The 19,841-nt window shown below is 36.0% G+C and overlaps 1 protein-coding gene across 3 annotated transcripts in view; it reads right to left on the bottom strand.

Annotated features, from left to right (window-relative positions):
- LOC111159002 (golgin A4) overlaps positions 1-19,841 on the bottom strand; it is a 129,297-nt gene that overhangs the window by 5,997 nt on the left and 103,459 nt on the right. For 2 of the 3 annotated variants that reach the window (XM_022521363.1, XM_022521365.1), the window contains 6 exons: positions 19,581-19,694; positions 19,410-19,430; positions 19,008-19,076; positions 16,477-16,552; positions 9,345-9,448; positions 4,148-4,234 (listed from right to left, as the gene is read on the bottom strand). In XM_022521363.1, the coding sequence (XP_022377071.1) occupies positions 4,148-4,234; positions 9,345-9,448; positions 16,477-16,552; positions 19,008-19,076; positions 19,410-19,430; positions 19,581-19,694 (471 nt within the window). The remainder of the gene's footprint in view (positions 1-4,147; positions 4,235-9,344; positions 9,449-16,476; positions 16,553-19,007; positions 19,077-19,409; positions 19,431-19,580; positions 19,695-19,841) is intronic. The other variant, XM_022521364.1, reaches the window with a different exon arrangement.

The following is a 19,841-nucleotide window of genomic DNA, read 5'->3' as shown; positions in this document are numbered from 1 at the left end:
CAGAGGCTCTGAGACTTGTCAGTGAAGGACTAGGATTCCTTCTCTACACATCACAGCCCTCAAATAAGCCAGAATTTAATTATGCTGTACAATTTAATCTTGACAGATAACAATTTCTCATCTATGAAATATAATCTTGAAATGGGTTAAACTCTGAAACCACTTATTAAGTAATAACTGTTGTTTTCTGTAATGGGGTTTTCAAATACAGAGTGTAAAACTAACTGAGAGGGGAGAGGAGATAGAGTAAAAAGAGGTATATTGAGAAATACCTTATCAGCAGTTACAGAAATTCTTTGATCAATGCCAAAAAGCAAATACATAATCATCTGAGTCACAAAGCAAAGTTTTAGACTGCATTCCTCCTACAACACCCACTAAATAATGCAAACACTGGCGTGGCCATGCACCATCAGCACAAAGTGCAGTCAACACTCTCTCTCGAGCACCCCCAAAATTAATGGGTGGGAAGGCAGCTCTGCAATGTGCTTGGGTTTGTTTTGGTTTACTTTTACCAGCTTTTCAGCCTCCAAAGCTAAAATAACAAAGTACTCAAGGTGCTGATTTTAAATACAATGGAAACTGTACTGCACATTTTTAACAAATTACAGAAAACATCCAACTGGAACACACATTTAAAGCTAATGTCACTAAACAGTTTTTTTTTTTAAATTTTATTTATTTATTAGACAGAGAGAGATCACAAGTAGGCAGAGAGGCAGGCAGAGAGAGAGGGGAAGCAGGCTCACCGCTGAGCAGAGAGCCCAATGTGGGACTCGATCCCAGGACCCTGAGATCATGATCTGAGCTGAAGGCAGAGGCTTAACCCACTGAGCCACCCAGGCACCCACTAAACAGTTTTTAAATGCTCATTTAATAAACTCCTAAAAAAAGCCTATTTTCTATATAGTTAAGAAAGATATCTTACATATTTACATTGAAAAGATATAAGTATCTTTCTATTGAATATCTTAATTATCTATTATAAGAAGAGAAGTCAATAAATAATTGGGACACCTGAGTGGCTCAGTCGGTTAAGCATCTGCCTCCAGCTCAGGTCATGATCCCATCTGGGATCAAGTCTTGCATCGGGCTCCCTGCTCAACAGAGAGCCTGCTTCTCCCTCTCACTCTGCATCCCCTTGTGCTTGTGCTCTCTCTCTCAAATAAATAAATAAAATCGTTAAAAAAAAAAAAAAAAAGAAAAGGAAAACAGAATTCAGTCTGTTTTGCAGTGTTTTATTCTAATCAGCTACAGCTCATTGGACAGGAATAAAAAGTAAGTTATAATTTCAAGAGACTTGTTCAAAGACAATGGTTCTTACTGCTCATTTTATGAATGGTAGCAATCTTATAGGCTAGTATGTTTTTTGGTTCAACTTTCTCAATCAACAATCTGAATTTTTCATCAAATGTAAAAACCAACCATGAATCATTCTCAAGTATCAAGAATCTCAAACCAACAAAAGGTGACTCAAATTGATCTACAAGCCATCTTTGGGCCTCACTTCATGCTTATTATACATTATTTCATATTTCCTAAGCATCTATTTTTATTATTTGAATTATATTACTAGACATATCTTTTATTTGTGCATAATGTGTGCTACCTCTTCCCCCTAAAACTAAAGGCTCCCACAAGGTCAACAATAATTCTCTTCCATATCTCCAATTTTCTTATACCTGCCACAATGAATAGAAGAATAGGTAACTGCTGACTGAACTCATTCATTAAGAAAAAGCTAATAATGGATAAAACTCTGACTGAAGCAGCAGTGGAAAGAGTGGGACTTTCTTCCTGGGCAGGTCAGCCTTTGGGACAAGGGAAGATTATTTCAGGAAGAAATGAAGAGTCACCACTTCATCCCTACCTAGAATGAATACCACTTTATCCAGGAATAAAGAGCATAATGTTTTTCAAAGATTTCTTTTCAGTCAACAAAAAAAAAAAAAAAAAAAAAAAAAAAAAAAAAATTTCCATCTGCTTTAAAAGGTTTTTCTTTACATGGTTCACTATTTATATATATCAATTCAATTCATTTCCTTCAAGACAAACCAATCTAAGACTGCATGTGAGTATGGGGTGAAGGGAAATATTTCCCACCATATTGCCAAAGCCATGATAAAATGTAGCCCAACAGTAAGAGAAGAGTTTGCCATACCCCAACATCAAGATGATAAAGAGGCCATGGGAGAATGAACAAAGCTATATTAGATCACTTAAAAATATTGTCTTAAACTGGGCCATAATGACAGAATCATAGTGAAAGGTTCCAATTGCACTGGAGAGTTTTATTTTCACAAAGACACAGCTGTTTTATTCAGTGAGGAGGAAAACTATTCCGAGTAACTACATGGTTTTAGAATTAACGTTTGCAATAATTTAAAACAATATTCTATTGACCAAGGGCATACATTATAGTGATATACTTCTTGTAAAAAATATTTGTCACCAGAAATAACTATAGAGGTATAACTATGTTTTTCAGGCCACTAGCTATAGGGAGGAATGCTTTCCAAAAAATACTTAAATGCCAACCAAAATAATTGCAACTGTCTCAGAAAATATACAAAAGGTATATGATATAGTATGCAATGGAGTACTGGGACAAAAGTCAGGGATGCTGGGATGACTTTAGAGAAAGCAAGAAGAGGAGGTCAGGATGTGCCTGAGGCACTGGGATTCCTTCACGACTGCGCAATGCATCAGAGGAGAGAAGCATCAACTTGAACTCATGACTCTGAGATCAAGAGTCACATGCTCTACCACCTGAGCTGGCCAGGTGCTCCAGGATACAATTCTTGATCTCAGGGCTATGAGTTCAAGCCCCATATCATGCATGGAGCCTAACTTTAAAAGAAAATAAATAAAATGGGCAAATTAAAAAAAGAAAGAAAGAAATGGCTGACAGGTGCAGGGTGTCTGGACTGGAGAGGAAAAGTCCTCCACTCAGGCTATCCCCAGATTTTTGGTTGAGTTCCATGGGTTAGAAACAAAACAAATTGGTAACCACTATAGGAAGGAAGATTGGGGCTCAAGATAAGCAAGAACTTTTGTAAGAGACATACTCTGTCTGTTGAGATAAGATGGGATGCTTTGAGAGGTTTACTGACTTAGTCCTTCTTACTGGAGATATTCAGTCATAGACTAACCCATCATAAAGGAGGAAATCTTTGCTTGCTTTAGCGAGGAGAGAGAAGAGAACAGTGGTGCTGGGATCATGAAACAAGAAACGGGAGGATGTGAACAGTGGTGTAGGCTACCAGCAAGACAAGAAAAGGAAGCAGAAAGAGAAAGCTGGGGCAGGACCTAAGACTTCACAAATTTCACACTCTGCTTAGAATGGATCTTCTTACTGAATTACCAGCCCAGGGCAAAAAGTTAGGCATGGGAATAATTCTGCATAATTTATAAAATGTCTATTTGCTTTGTTTCAATTACAGCTGACTACACACAAAGGTTCCTAGTTAATTCAGTTATCCACATTTCCCTTGCTGGGTATGTCAAAAACTCAAAAATGCTTAAATTCTTCACTCAGAATTATTGTATTTGAAAATAACTAAAGTAGGAAAGAGAGATGTAATCTATATAACATCAAACATCATGGTGTAAACTAGTTTTAAAAATTATTACTGGAGGGGCATCTGGGTGGCTCAGTCAGTTAAGCAGCTGCCTTTGGCTCGGGTCATGATCCCAGGGTTCTCAGAACTGAGCCCCGCATTGGGATCCCTGCTTGACGGGAAGCCTGCTTCTCCCTCTGCCTGCTTCTTCCCCTGCTTGTGCTTGTTCTCTCCCTCTCTCTCTGTCAAATAAATAAATAAATAAAATCTTTAAAAAAAATTATTACTGGAGATACCAGAACAAATGCCTTTTCTGTACTTTCCATAAATAGCCCAAGTTCTGGAAATCCCACATACATCATATAAGGGTGTCAACTTCATACACGCTCTTGAAGAAGACTGTTCCTTCCTTGAGGACACCAATTCATATCTGCCCTTGATTAAACTCTCCTAATGTAGATTCACTCTCACTTTTTAGGCTAGGTACAATAAAAACTAAACATTTAAAATATCTTTACCAACTCAAAGTTTTTACAGAAAGATAGGATAAAGTCGTCTTCTATCTGTAGCCTACTTTTAAAGCTTACCATAAGCCGAGCATCTTCTCTTTCCAAAATTTTCTGAGTCTGATCATCAGGGAACTTCAGTACAGTGGTTATAACCTTTGCCATAGTCTACAAGAAAAACAACAAGAGATGATCACTAATAGACAATGAAGCAGACGAAGTCTCACCCCATTCTGACATGTTCTGCTGGTGGGATTCTTTAGTGCTCTCAATGGAAGCCACGACCAAAGAAGTATGATGTGAAGGTATTAGTCAAGGAAATAGCAGTCAACACTAGAATTTCAATTTAAAAAGACTCCTCACAATGTCTGGGTTGATATTATTTCAAGAAGATGCAATTACAATAGCATGAAGCTATATAAAGTTCTAATGCTCTTGGCCCTTTGTCTTAATTAAGATGAAACTTTATAACACAATCATTTTATTAGGCTTTTTATTTGTAGAAATCTATCTAGTAAGTGATGTATTGCCAAACATATGCTCTAAATAATCAGAATTAGATACTCCCGAGTTCAGCTTTAACTAAATCACATCATATATCTCATAAACATGGGCTACTGCATGAACATGAACATGCTTAGTAGGTATTTTTTACAACATGCAGCACATCAGCCTAATAGAAATACAAATTACATTTTAAATAAACACAAGATGTTTTGTTTGGTAGAAAACATGATGAATCAAAACATTACACATGGTGGCTTGCAAAACAAGATCATAAATTGTGCAGATCTAAATGAATATACCGTAAGTCAGACTGTCACCCAAAAGTTCGTGGAAAATTCTCCTCAAAGGTGGAAATTCCCTATTTTGTATCAAGATGAGATGTTTTGAGGGAGACAGAGAGGAAAGAAGATACCTTATGAAATAAGATACACTCACGAAATAAGTAGGATAACAAAGTTCAGTGCTTACATACAAATTCAGGTGCTAGTGCTCTCCCCTGAGGATTCCCACAGGGGATGGCAGGGTCACCTAGAGAACTCACTCTACACTCTTGGTTCACAGTTAAACAGACTGTGTGTGTGTGTGTGTGTGTGTGTGTGTGTGTGTGTGTGTGTGAGTGAGAAGGCTGGGGACTAGAGGAGGTCACTGAGGAAAAGATGACATAATAGAGTTAACCAAAAATTTTACAAACTCACATCATATATAATGTATAATTATTTCCAGGAAGGAAAGAAATTAATGTTCTTAAAATTCTTATTATGTGCCAAGCCTAGGCAAGGCACTTTAGATACTTCTAATACTTATTTCAACTAGTAGTGTTCGTCCACCACAAATCCCATACGCAGCAAGATTTCAGCCCCCTTCCTTCCTTTCATCTTTACCTCTGCCATTTTGAGTATCAAGAAAATACCATTTAAAACAACGCAGTTCTTGGAGAATTCTAAAGGCATTTTACAAAACCTTCATCCTTTACATTGCATTGCCTAGATAGAATGGAATCTTCCATGCAAAACCAGTCTAGAAACTAAGCATACATGGCATGAAACAACAAGAGAAATATGAAGTAGTGATTGTTTCAATATTCTTTTCATTAACACTCTGAAGCAATTTTTTAATGGTTTTTGGTATACTGTCTATGAAGACTGTTTTAAGGAATTAATTTCAGTAGCTGGTAAGATTCAAAGTACCCAAAAGTCCACTTATATTCACTCTGAAACCACATACATGCACAAACAAACATGTCTACGAGTAAACCCCAAACTGTCGCTAGTTGTCTGTTCATGTTTCTAGACAATGTTAATGAGAAACCCACCTCTAAATTCATCAGTGATCCTGAAATTGCAGCAGATTACCCAGTAACGATTTAAAGCTCTTTCCTGGCTTGCCAGAAAACTTAAACAGAGAAGCCCAGGCTCTCTGCCATACCTTGGGAAAGAACTCAGACTGTCTATTCTATATACAATATCCTCAGGCCCTGGGAAGTAAGGAAAAGTTCAAATGCGCCACCTGTTAGAGGTGGCATCTCCCGGCAGGTGTTCTTGAGGGAGGAGCTTTAATAAAGGTTAGGATGAGAAATACTTTCTACTGAAAAGGAAAACAGGCTGAATTTAGCATGGAGGATTAAAACCCAAGAAAAAGAAAGTGAAGGCCAGAAAAAAGAAGGGACACTTACTTAGCCTCATACTATAAGAATATGTGTCCTACGTACAGTTTTCCTAAATAAATCATCTGCCTCATAAAATAAGGAACACTGTGTGCAAAAGCAGATGAAGAAACACAGGTGGGATGACAAACACATCCTGCAGGACGAGATACAACTGCAGATGAGGATCAAATCACAAAGGCCACAATACACTCCGGCTCACTTGAAAACCACAACCTGGTCTCCAGTTCAAATTCTTTGTTCATGTGTAGAAATTAAGCAAATCAGTAAGAGATACATCTAAAACCAGCTCTGATCTTATCAATCTCTGCTCAAGGCTAACTGCCCTCCCGCCACCCCCTCCCCCATCCCTACAGGTAAAACTCTGAAAACATTCCATGCCTTCCACACTCTGTGCCAGTCCAAAAGGAGTCACTTCCACCACAGATCCAGTGTTTCAGTTGGACCAGACTACTTGTCATCCCAAAACCCACACTCAGTTTCCTGCCTTGGACCTCTTGTCTAGGCTTCCCCTCCTGTCCTGAGTTCATCTATTAAAACCTAACCAGCCCCACATACCCCCCACCTGACTTTAAAGCCCAGCAGATACACATGCTTCTCCAAAATGTCCTTCTTGACCTTCCCATGAGTCAACAGTAGAACTCTCTGCCTCTCTTAACAGCCCTGACAACATTGTGGATCATTTTATGCTTAACTGCAAACAGGTCCACTTTCTTACTATATAATAAACTCCTTAAAATTAGGGATGGTGTAAAAAAAAAAAAAAAAAACCCTAGTGATAGTGTCAAATTTCATCTTTCTACCCATCATGGTGATAAACAATGGGCCACATGTAGCAAGTGCTCAATAAATAAGCAGTAAATTGAGCCCAATAAGTATCTATTGCCGATTTTCTATATTTACACCTGTAAAATGTGACAGCACAATGACAGACTAATCATCTGTAGTAAACAGATGCACTGAATGCTGACGATTAAAGACCAGAGAGAGCAATCTGCCACACGGATTCCTGGTCAGGTATTAGACGGGGCTGCCTGTGCTGCGAAGACACCCCTTCTAGCTGTTTCCTAAGTCACAGCCTAAAACAAGCTGCACAACCCAAAAAGCACAAGCTTGCACATGGCTGACAGGCACTGGTCCCAAACACACCTACGCTCGGACTGGCTCTTCCTTCAGGAGGACTCAGACTCTGTAGAGATTTCATCGTCCTCAGTTAGCAACCTCCAGAAGACAGTTTGAGGCAGTCAGTTCATTTCACAGACCAAGAAAAGGTTAAATAATTTATTTAGCAAAACTGCATCACAGCTTTAGATTCACAAATGAACCAATAGAGCTAAAGTTCTGAGAAGCTTTTTTTTTTTTTAAGATACACCCCTTTCCCTTCCCTGCAATAACAAGGTAACATTAAATTATCTACCCCACCTCAGATACAGGCTACTATCCAATAAAGACTTAATAAGAGATCGTTATATTTCATTAGCTTTAAAAAGCAGAAAATTAGCCTTGGCTATTCTTAGAATTAAAAAAAAACCTTTAAGAAAAAAAACCTGAATTACTATGAATTAACATACCTTCCTGTGTACATGTTCAGGATCACACTAGACATTACTTTAATTTGAAACTATTTGATACAATGAAGTGAGATTTCTATAGATATTAAGGATTCAAATGACTTGGAGCCCTATAACTCCTAGTGTTTAGCTGAATCTATAATCCATAAATTCATAATATTCTTTTAAGAGATTTTCTTATGCCCTTATACCCTACTTTTTAGGCTTTAAATATATCTGCCAAATTCATCCCTGAACTGGTTTACCACTCTCTGACTTAGTAACCCCCACCAGACCCATAAGTTAAGATACTGATTGCTTCTAAAAATGGAAAACTCATGACCCCATTCTCAGCCAAGGTATATGGACAATGTAGAAGTTTATGAAAGTAAAAAGTTGAAGTCCTGTCAGAAAAATATTGCTTCAAATGTAAAATTTTGAGAAAAGGTTCATGAATTTCCCTAAATACATTCAGTTCAATTCAAGATACATTTATCAGGGTGCCTGGGTGGCTCAGTGGGTTAAGCCTCTGCCTTCGACTCAGGTCATTATCTCAGGGTCCTGGGATCGAGTCCCACATCGGGCTCTCTGCTCAGCAGGGAGCCTGCTTCTCCCTCTCCTTCTGCCTCCTGCTCTACCTACTTGTGCTCTCTCTGTTAAATAAGTAAATAAAATCTTCTTAAAAAAAAAAAAAGATACATTTATCAAAAGTCCAATATAAGGCTCTTTTAAAAACACTGCAGGGAGGGCGCCTGGGTGGCTCAGTGGGTTAAGCCGCTGCCTTCGGCTCGGGTCATGATCTCAGGGTCCTGGGATCGAGTCCTGCATCGGGCTCTCTGCTCAGCAGGGAGCCTGCTTCCCTCTCTCTCTCTCTCTCTGCCTGCCTCTGTCTACTGTGATCTCTCTCTGTCAAATAAATAAATAAAAATAAAAAAAAAAAAAAAAAATACTGCAGGGGAGGCAAACAAGAGTAAGACAAAGGTATATACTCAAGAACCTTACAATAAATTTAACATTCCAGAAAACATATTTAGCCAAGCACTTTACTTATATAATGTAGTAATTTTAAAGATCGATATTCCATATGTATAGGAATGATTTTCTCACAGTGACTAAAGTACAGTATTTCTAAATATCTCTAAGTGACTACTTAATTCTCTGGTCTATTACTTAATTCTTAATTATAACCATTCCCAATACTTTTACCTTACCCTGAAAGTTTCCATGATAATGAAATCTAACTAAAGATTTGAGGTCAAAAATAAAAATAGCCACATGTTTCACAAAGTACTAAGTTAATGAAATTTCAATTTTTAGTACTCATCACCCAACAGTATTTTTTAAATTAATATTTTATAACTGTAACAAATATAAGCAGGATCTGTCAATACAATTTTGTAAGCTAAGAACAATAACAAAATTACCTATTATCTATTATTAGCATGTATGGTCTGCCAACAGTAAAAATACAGCATCAATAGGTGTATTAAAGTACTAAAAGCAGGCACATTGCCTTTTAAATTAAGCCACATGCCAAATCATCAGAAATGATTTATACCTTAGTCTCACGACCCATCATATACTCAAAAAGCACTTTTCGCAAATACTCAAACTCGGTAGGTTCTCCAAAGAGCGAGACATCAGTGTGGTACAAATTGCCACCTGTCAAATAAAAAAAAAACCAGACCAAATTGTAAAGAAAAACCAGATAAGCTACTTATTACTTAAACACTAGACAAACTAAAGATTAAAGGAATAAAAGGAGGCATCGCCCTTGTATTAATTGTATTATACTGTATGGTATTACACATACATACACAAAGCATTCCAATTAGTATTTTTCTGATGAAAGAGAAAATAAGAATTATTACACAATTTTATTTCTCAATTTTAACTTCTCAAATTTATTTCCTCCTTCTCCTCCTTTTGGCATGGCAATTTTCAAAGACTATACTTAGGGAATATAAAGATTCCTTAAAACTGTATTTCTTTTCTCAGTATTATGTGGTTGACTTCAGATTTTCCACAATGACTAAAATTAATAATCATTTTTATTTATTAAGAACTTAGTATCTCAAAAAAGAATTCCAGTTTTTCTAGTATTCCAAATCTAAAAGCACTTAAGTTTAAATCAAGTTTTCAAAACTTTTTGGATACATAGGGCAGATAAAGTAACTTGAAAATGCATGAAATATGAATGCCATTTTAGTGGTTTTCAAATATTTTGGTTCAATATCTTAAAGCCTGTCATAAAAAGTTAGAGTCCATCTGTTAACCAAGGCCCATTTCAGCCTAAAAGGAAACAATAAATACAGTTCAGGTATATGAAATCACACTGAATATTACGTGTAAATTTATGCCTTGATAACCAAGGATTTTTTAAAAACTGAATATAGGAAATCACACTATGCAGCAAGATAATACAATAAAGCTTCTACTGTTGGACGATGAACTATACCTGAACCTCTAAATGCCAAAGCTGAAAGTGACCTTTCATTGTAACTTTACATTTCTTTTGGCTTAGAATTCAAACCACCATTTGTTCAGTAAAAAGAAACAAATGAAACTTCATGAAGTATTACTGACACATACAAGATTAGTAAAATCCTAACAGTCAGATAACATCAAGCACTGGTGAGTTTGCAGAACAATGGAAATGGCTGTGCACTGCCTGTGGAGTGTGAATGGGCACAACCACTACAGACAACAATCTGGCACTCCTTCGCAGAACTTCATAAAGTGGAAGACGAGCATATTCTATGATGCAAAAATTCAAGTCCTACCAATACATCCTAGAGAAGTGCTTCACATGTACACCAGAAGTCAATGTTCACAGTTACACTGTTTATAAAAGTAAAACTGAAACAATGCAAAGGTCCACCAACAGGAGAATAAATAAAATATGGTATACAGATATAATGTATTATTACTAAATTCAGCATTCAAAATGGTTAAATTATGGTTTCTAGAATGAAATTCAAAATCATAATGCTGGTTGAAAAAAGGACAGGAATATGCAGAATATATACAGTATATCATTTCTATACAGCCCAAAACATGTAAAACATTAAAGTCAATTGTTTTAGGGAACTGTATACATGCTGTAGCATGTTAACAGTGGTTACCCTTGGGAGAGAACAGAGAGACAGGAGACTGAAGAGCAGCACAAGAAGCATTGGCAATGTTCTAGAGGGCAAATTCATAGGTGTTAACCAACCCTCACATGTGATATTTACTTTGCATGCATTAGTATGTTTGGAATATTTCATTTTTTAAAAGTGTACACTTTTTTACAGTCCCAGTTCACTCAAACCACACTTTGCAAATACAGAGCAACCAGAACTGAATAATGATAATGTACTATTTCCTCTTCAAAAGCCATTTATCTATATATCATACTTAAGTGTTTCATTCCCTTAGGTTGATGCAAATACAAGAGTTTACAATATTGTACCCTTTTCAGAAAATAATTGATTTTATCATTATAAACATGTAGATTACTTATGTATAGCCATTTTCCTGGACAAGTAATTAATACTGTGTTTCAATGCAAGTACCCTTTTTCTTGTCTTCTCCCTAAGAGTGTCATATAAAAGAAATTTCTTCCTCTTCTCATAATTCTTACTTTGGATTTTAAGCAATGAGAGTGGAAATCAGTTATTCAAATAAAGGTGCTTGCCAGATTGTCTACCCATTGCTTTTTTTCCCTAAAGATTTTATTTATTTATTTGACAGAGAGAGAGAGATCATAAGTAGGCAGAGAGGCAGGCAGAGAGAGAGGTGGAAGCAGGCTCCCTGAGGAGCAGAGAACCCAATGCGGGCCTCGATCCCAGGACCCTGAGATCATGACCGGGGCCAAAGGCAGTGGCTTAACCCATTGAGCCACCCTGGCACCCTACTCAGCATTTTTTTTTTTAAGATTTTATTTATTTGACAGAGAGAGAGAGCACAAGCAGGGGAAGAGGCAGAGGGAGAGGGAGAAGCAGGCTCCCTGCAGAGCAGGGGAAGCCTGATATGGGACTCTATCCCAGGACTCTGGGATCATGACCTGAGCTAAAGGCAGTGGCTTACCCCACTGAGCCACCAGGTGCCCCTACTCAGCATTTTTTTTCCTACTCAGCATTTTTAATACAGTACATTACATAGGCCCAATTCCAAAATGTACAACTGGAAAATCAATTTAACTACACTGAACACAATCGTAATCAACTAAGTGTATTACAGATAATTTTAGTTAAAAGCAGGCTTGGTTCAGATTTTCTTTAAAACTGTACATGAATTTATTTAATTGGAAAATAAAAATAAAAAACTACTTTTACATTTACAATCACACCTAAGAATAAATGTAACAAAAGAGGTACAAGAGAACTACTCAGAACAATAAACGTTATTGACAGAAATTAAAGAAGACCTAAGTAAATGTTGAAAGATATCATGATTATGGGTTGGAGACTCAATACCATAGAAGTGCCAATTCTCTTCAATTTTCCCACACATTCAATGCAATTCTAATCAAAATCCTCTCAGTTCTGGGTGTCTGTTGTGAGTATAACTTGACAATCTGATTCTAAAACTTAAATGGACATTCAAAGAGCTAAGGATAGCTAAGATACTCTTGAAAAACATAAAGTGGGAGGGCTTCCCCAGCTAAACAGCAAGATAGGCTATTAAGTCATCATAATTAATAGAGTGAAGTGTTAGAGCAGGCATAGACAAATCCAGCAGACTACAGCTGCTAAAACAGACACACAAAAATATGGAAATAAATAAAATCTTTAAAAAATATATGGAATAACTAAGTCAGGCAAAAAGAACTTATTCTGCTTTCCCTGTATGAGCTATACTTCAAGGTAACCACATAGATAACGTGGGAACATTTCCATTTACAGAAGAATACCAGTTAATATCTGCACAAGAAATGGGAGAATGTGAATATCACCATTACACAATGACTAGTGAAACAACAGATCTTGGCAAACAGTCCCCACCAGGTGCTAAAATCTAAGGTGAAAGGTGATGAGTCAGACTGATGACACGTGGAACTGTGTAAAAGTGGTTACAAAAAAAACATGTGTCTTTTGATGTGAAACAACATACAGTTTGGCTCCCTTTGGAGTAACACAAATCTAAATCTGACCAAGCCCCTCATTCTAACTATGAGGGGATGGAGCATCGAGAATTCAGAAGGCCTTAAACTTACACACTAGTTAATTTGGTCTCTTTAACAAATAAATAACAAGAGGAAAGAGAAAAGGAAAGGGAGAGGGACAAGGAATCTAGAGTTTTAAAAAGAGATTTAAGTGATTTCTCAACCTAAGTAGTATGGGTACTACCTGGCTACTGATTCAAATAAATCAGCGGTTTCCCACCACCAATACCAGAAAACATTTACAAAAGTCTGAACAGTAAACAGGTAAACAGATTTACCTAAACAGGTAAGTATGAACACTGACTGGTTATTTGATTAAGGAATTACTGTGAAATTTTTAAGTGTGATATTAGTACCATGGTTATTTCTAAGGAATCCTCTGTATAGATATATACTGAAAAATTTACATATGAAATAAGATATAATATCTATGACTTACTTTAAAATAATCCAATGACTAAGAATAGGAAAGGCTGGGGTAGAGATGAACCAAGATTAGCTATGGCTTGATAATTCTGGAGGGTGGCTGATGTGTACATGTGTGTTCATTATACACCATATTCATTATTTTTCTGTATGTCTAAAAAAATTCCATAATAAAAAATTTGAACAGAAGACAATAAAGAAAGAAAATAGCAACAAGTACAATATCTTTGTTATATATATATATATATATATATATATATATATATATATATATACACACACTGTATAAATACTATATATATGCTATATAGGTATATGTATTATATTCTGAATAGTAATCCTTATTTTTATAATATGTATATATATATAAACAAGGATTAATATTCAGAATTTTTTTTTTTTTTTTAGAATATTCAGAATTTTTTAAAAACTCCTGTAAATCAATGAGAAAATGATAGATAATTCTAGAAAACAAACAAAAAAAAGAAATGGAGAGGAACTTCACAAAAGAAATATACACAGCTAAAATGAGTGAATAAGAAATGAACTACTGGGGTGCCTAGATGGCTCAGCCAGTTGAGAATCCACATCTTGGTTTCAGCTCAGGTCATGATCTCAGGGTCGTGGGACTGATCCCCAAGTCAGGCTCCTCGCTTGGCACAGAATTTGCTTGAGATTTTCTCCCTCTCCCTCCTCCTCTGCCCCTCCCATATCTGTGCACACTTGCTCCCTCTCAAATAAATAAATAAAATCTTTTTTTAAAAAAGAACAATCAAGTAAGATGTTCAACCTGAATATGAATAAGAGCGATGTAATTAAAATTACAAGTCACAGCACAGAATTTAATCAGTGAAGCATTAAATGGCCTTAATAAATCCAGTACTGCTAAGGAGCTAGAGTGACGAGAGTTCTTATCCACAGCTGGTGAGAATGAAAATTAGTACAAAAAAATATAGAAAACAGTTTCCTACATTATCTTCAAATTGTATCTAGTTTGGCCAACCTGGGATAGGATGTGCACAAGAATGTTCATATCCTATGACTCAGCAATTCCAGTCTTAGTTGTACAGAGAAAATCTTCCACATGAGACATGTATAAGAATGTACAAAATTAGTAAATGGAAATGAGTGAACCAGAGCTACACACAACATGGATGCACCTCAAAACTTAAGCAAAAGAAAAAATATAAGCTTACAGTTTGATTCTATTATGTAAAGTTCCAAAACAAGCAAAAGCTAAACAAAATATTGCTTAGCAATATATATGTAGGTGGTAAACAATAAAGAACAAGAGAACAGTTAACATACAGTCAGGAAAAAAAAGCCAATGGAGGAGAGGAATAAAGCTATTATTGCAGAGGCCTACACAGAGGTTTTGAAGAACTAGTTAACTTTTTATTTCTTCCTGCCTGGTGGATGCTCATTCTACTCTACTCTTTAAAGAGGAAGCATGGTGAAGAGATTAATGTGCATATTCAATTACACTGCCCAGGTTGTGAGAGAATTAAAAGAGCCAACATACAAAACAAGACCTGGCACTTAGTGCTATTCAGGTATCCCCTGCCATCCGAAAATTCATGTGACGCTTTTACAAAAACCTACATTAGTACCTGTCTTTGGTAACTGAAAAAATCTGAAGAGGTTTTTGGCTTTTATGAAAAAGGCAAAAAGTGAAAATAGTGTTCAGCTTTTGTTTCGTGGTGAGCCATTAGGGAGGCAGCACACACCTCCAGCAACAGGAGTGGCTCCACCAAGCTCCCTCCCCAGGAACCACACTCAGTTTCAAGCTGCCAGAGCTCTGGACTGTGTACGTAAGCATTTATGTTTTATCTCGACTTATTCTGTGCATCTGTTAGTAAGACGTGTCCTAAAGTATCCGAAAAGCCTAAGAGAGGGTATTTTTTGGGTCTAGGAATGCTAAAAATTTTTTCCATATAAACTAACTGTAATTGCTTCTTTGCTCTACACCATTTTCGTTTATGAAAGGTATCACAGGAATGCTCTACTTTTGGATGGTAGAGGAGACTTGCATATGTGTTAATAAATACACTGTACACGTGTGTTCATTTTACAATTCAAAACTGAGCACAAAAGAAAATTATAAAAATCTTAAGTTGAGACAAATGAAAAGAATGAATATTATTCTCTATGTAGTACTAAGCACTGACTCAGCAGTTGAGTTGACAATCGTATGTGCTGACTTAGATATGGCAAACATTCCTTATAGCCAGAGTCTTCTCTGCAATGAGCCAAGGGACACTTCCAAGCTGGTTTTCTTTTGTTTTTAAAGAGCATTCAGGAGAGAATCCAAAGCAAGTCCTCGTTTAATTTAATTAAAAATTGTATAATATCTTGTGTTATTTCATTGCGATAAGTAAGAGCTTTCAAAAACACAATGTAAAATGATTTAGATTTATGCCCTAGGGCTCTCCTGAAAAAACAGAAAGCTTTACAAAACATTTAGCAAAATAAAACTATTCTTAATGAAGTGAGGCAGCAAAACAGAAGGGAAAATTGTTATGAGATTATTCAAAGATCATGGTTATCTCAAGGGAACAACTATATAAACACTCAGGCTCATCTTTAAAATCCTCTGTAAGTGGCATATATTATTTCAAGCAAGAGAATGTTTCCAAATCACCCTCTCCTACCTTGAATACAAGAATTTTTATGGAATCATTTTCTCCTTCATCTGAGTTTAATATTAGTAATTATAGCATTACGGTAATAGTAAAAAACAGAATCATCTAAAAGATATAACTGTCTGTATGAGTACATGTCGTAGATTATGTAAGTGTTTGCAAACATACAGAAGAGTCTGGAAAAATATACATAAAGGTTGGTTCCATCTGGAGAGTGCAGAATAAAGTGGGAACCTGCAGTTCCACTTACACACTGCAGCACTGTTTTGATTTTTTTTTTTTTTTGGTAACAAATATGCGTTATTTTTATTTTAGATTACTATCATTCCTTCCTTAAAACTAGCTGTTACTTGTGAATTACAAAAGTAAAATATACTCATTGTAAAGAGCAGATTAGCAAAGACAAAAATAAAACTCCTCCATAAATCCAGCAATAAGAGAGAACCACGGATAACACGAGAGATCATTCATACCTTTGTACGGTGTCCCCACAGTTGTTGCATATGCATTCTTTTCATATTTCTTCAAACGATCTTCTAAATTGTGAATCTAAAAGTAACAAATATTCAAATCATATCATAAGATTAATATGGAAACCATATGTAAAAGAAAGGACTGCTATAGCTACTAGATTCTTTCATACTTAAAAGACAGAATACAGGCATATATAATTAATATAAATGGTTTCTTAGATATGACACTAAAAGCACAGGGAATAAAAGAGAAAATATACAAAATGATCTTTATCAAAAGTAAAACTTTTGTGCCTCAAATGATATTATCAGAAAGTGAAAAGACCACCCAAAGAATGGACAAAATACTTGCAAATTCCTTATCTCATAAGGGACTTGTACTCAGAATAGATAAAGAATACAACTGAACAAGAAACCAAATAACCCAACTAAAAAATGAGCAAAGGGCTTAAACAGAGTTGCTCCAAATAAGACATACAAATGACCAACAAGCAGATATTAAGATGTCCAACTTTAGTCATTAGAAAAATGCAAATTAAATCCATAATGAGATAGTTCATACCAACTTGTTGGTGAGGATGCGGAAAAATAAGAATCCTTATATGAATTTGTTGGTGGGAACGTAAAATGGTGCCACTATGTATTCTGGTGGTTCATCAGAAAAGCTGAACATAAAATTACCAAATGATCTAACAGTTCCATTCCTGGGTATATACCCCAAAGAACTGCAAATAGGTGCTCAAATAAAAACTTGTACAGGATGTTCCTGACAGCACTATACATAATACCCAAAAGGAAGAAATAATCCAAACATTCATAAACTGATGAATGAAGTATATAGGTATATCCTTATAATGAAATAATATTCAGCCATAAAAAGGAATAAAGTACTGATACATGCTACACTGATGAATCTTAAAAACACTGTGCTAAGTAAAATAAGCGAGATAAGAAAGGTTATGTTTTATGTGATTTTATTTATATAAAATACTTGTAAGAGGCAAATTTATAGACGCAGGATTAGATTAGTTAGTAGTTGCCAGGAGGTAATGGGGAGTATTGCTTCACAGGTATGAGGTTTCCTTATAGGGTGTGATGAAATGTTCTGGAACTAGATAATAATTTTCAAAACATTGTGAATGAACTACATGTCAATGAACTGTGCACTTTATATTGGTCAAAATGTCAATTTTATGTGTGTTTCACCACCACAAAAATAACTAATACAAAAATTGCCATGCTAGCACAGTTTAAAGATTTGAGGATGCTATAAGAAGGGAGTTTTAAAGCAGTAACCTTGAGAATAAATGAGAAAAGATAAACCACTGGGAAATAGAAAAAAAATAAAGTAGCATTGGGACTTAGCATCTATATTTATGATTTAAAAAATGTATATATTGGGGGCGCCTGTGTGGCTCAGTGGGTTAAAGCCTCTGCCTTCAGCTCGGGTCATGATCCCAGGGTCCTGGGATCGAGCCCCGCATCGGGCTCTCTGCTCAGCAGGGAGCCTGCTTCCTCCTCTCTCTCTCTGCCTGTCTCTCTGCCTACTTGTGGTCTCTATCTGTCAAATAAATAAATAAAATCTTTAAAAAAAAAAGTATATATTGTAAAAGTTTTCAAACATAATTGACCACAGAGAATATAGTACAATCCATGCCCATATATATCTATCCATCACCTAATTTCAACAACTGGCAAGATTTTTGTATGTATGACTTTTAAGAAAACTGGAAAATTAGGGCACCTGGGTGGCTGAGTCGGTTAAGCACCTGACTCTAGATTTCAGCCCCGGTCATGATCTCAGAGCTGTGAGATCAAGTCCCATGTTGGGCTCTGCACTAAGTGGGAAAGCTGCCTGAGATTCCCTTTCCTTCTCCCTTTGTCCCTCTCCTGCTTGGATGTGCGCTCTCTCTCTCAAATAAATAATTTTTAAAACAAAACAAAACAAAAACTGGAAAATCCCTGGAGATGTAACCTTCAAAGAGCCTGCTGACTTGTATCACTATTCCTCCAGAATTTGGACAAAAAGACTACTGCAGATGATGCACCACAGATTCACATACTGGTATTTTCATGCTTATGCATCCTTCTAGACATATAAACACAGTCCTATTTAAATCTAATTACTGGATAATATATGGATAAAATTTATTATATCAAGACAATTTAACTACTAGGAAAAAGTAGTAAAGATTATGTCAACAGATTTTCCCTCTGATAAAAACAAAAGCATCTTTTTTTAAAACTTAAGTCATTGCAAATAAACACATAATTTTATCCAAGATGTTAAACACTAGAAAGAATAAGATGCAAATGTTCTTGTTTAAATACATGTGATCATGAATTTAAGAGATATCCTCCAGCAACTTCATATTTGGAAATAAAATTTCTTGTGTAAGACAAAACTGCAAAGCCAGCTATTAAATGAGTATTATATCAGTTCGTTTTTAAAAATTAGCTAAATGAGATCCAAGTACATAAAAACATAAATTAAGTCAGTTCAAAATAAAAGGCACCAATTAAACCTGTACCTGTTCTCTGAACTCTTGCTCTTTCAACTTTGAATCACTGATTAGAGTAGTCTTCTGTGCTAGTTGTGTCTAAAAAAACAAGAAGTCAGATCTGAAATGCATATGCGTTTCATCATTGCCTGGTAAATTATCTTTGTTTTTAACTTTTAGAACACAAAATACTCCTGGGGCACCTGGGTGGCTCAGCTGGTAAAGCACCTGACTTCGGATCATGTCGTGATCTCAGGATCCTGGAATTGAGCCCCGCATCGGGCTTCCGGCTCAATGGAGAGTCTGCTTGGACCTCTGCCCCTGTCCCACCCCCCACTTGTGCTCTCTCTCAAATAAATAAAATCTTTAAGAAAAAAAACCCACAAAATACTCCTGAAAATATACTGTTTTCAGTCAAATTCAATGACTTACCTGTAACTCCATAATTGTTATCTGAAAAGGGAAAAGAAAAAAATGAGTATATACTACACTAAAGTCTGTAAGAAACAATAAAAAGGAATAAAATGAAATAACAAGAAAATAAAAATTTAAGTGTTTTAGTCTTAAGAGAGTGATAAGATTTCAGAGTCCAGTTCCTCTCACTTTGTCATTGCCAGGGCTGTCCTCCTGCTGCAGCCTTTCCTGGTACTTATTCTGTAGCTCCTCCAGCTGAGTCTGCAGGTCCATTACTTTAGCAGTCATTTCTTCTTCACGAGCCTTTAGGATAAAAAAAGAAAAAGTGCTAATGAACAGAGCAAAAAGAACATCATAGACGCAACAGAGTATTGAGAAAACTACCTCTGAAGGAGAAACAAATACCTAAATATTTCTGGAGACACAAACCACTGTTTCTATTGTCATTTG

The sequence above is a fragment of the Enhydra lutris genome, unplaced genomic scaffold, assembly GCF_002288905.1.
Source record: "Enhydra lutris kenyoni isolate GAN:26980312 unplaced genomic scaffold, ASM228890v2 scaffoldscaffold66, whole genome shotgun sequence".
In the NCBI taxonomy this organism is placed as follows: Eukaryota; Metazoa; Chordata; class Mammalia; order Carnivora; family Mustelidae; genus Enhydra; species Enhydra lutris.
This window is presented reverse-complemented; position numbering and strand designations above follow the sequence as displayed.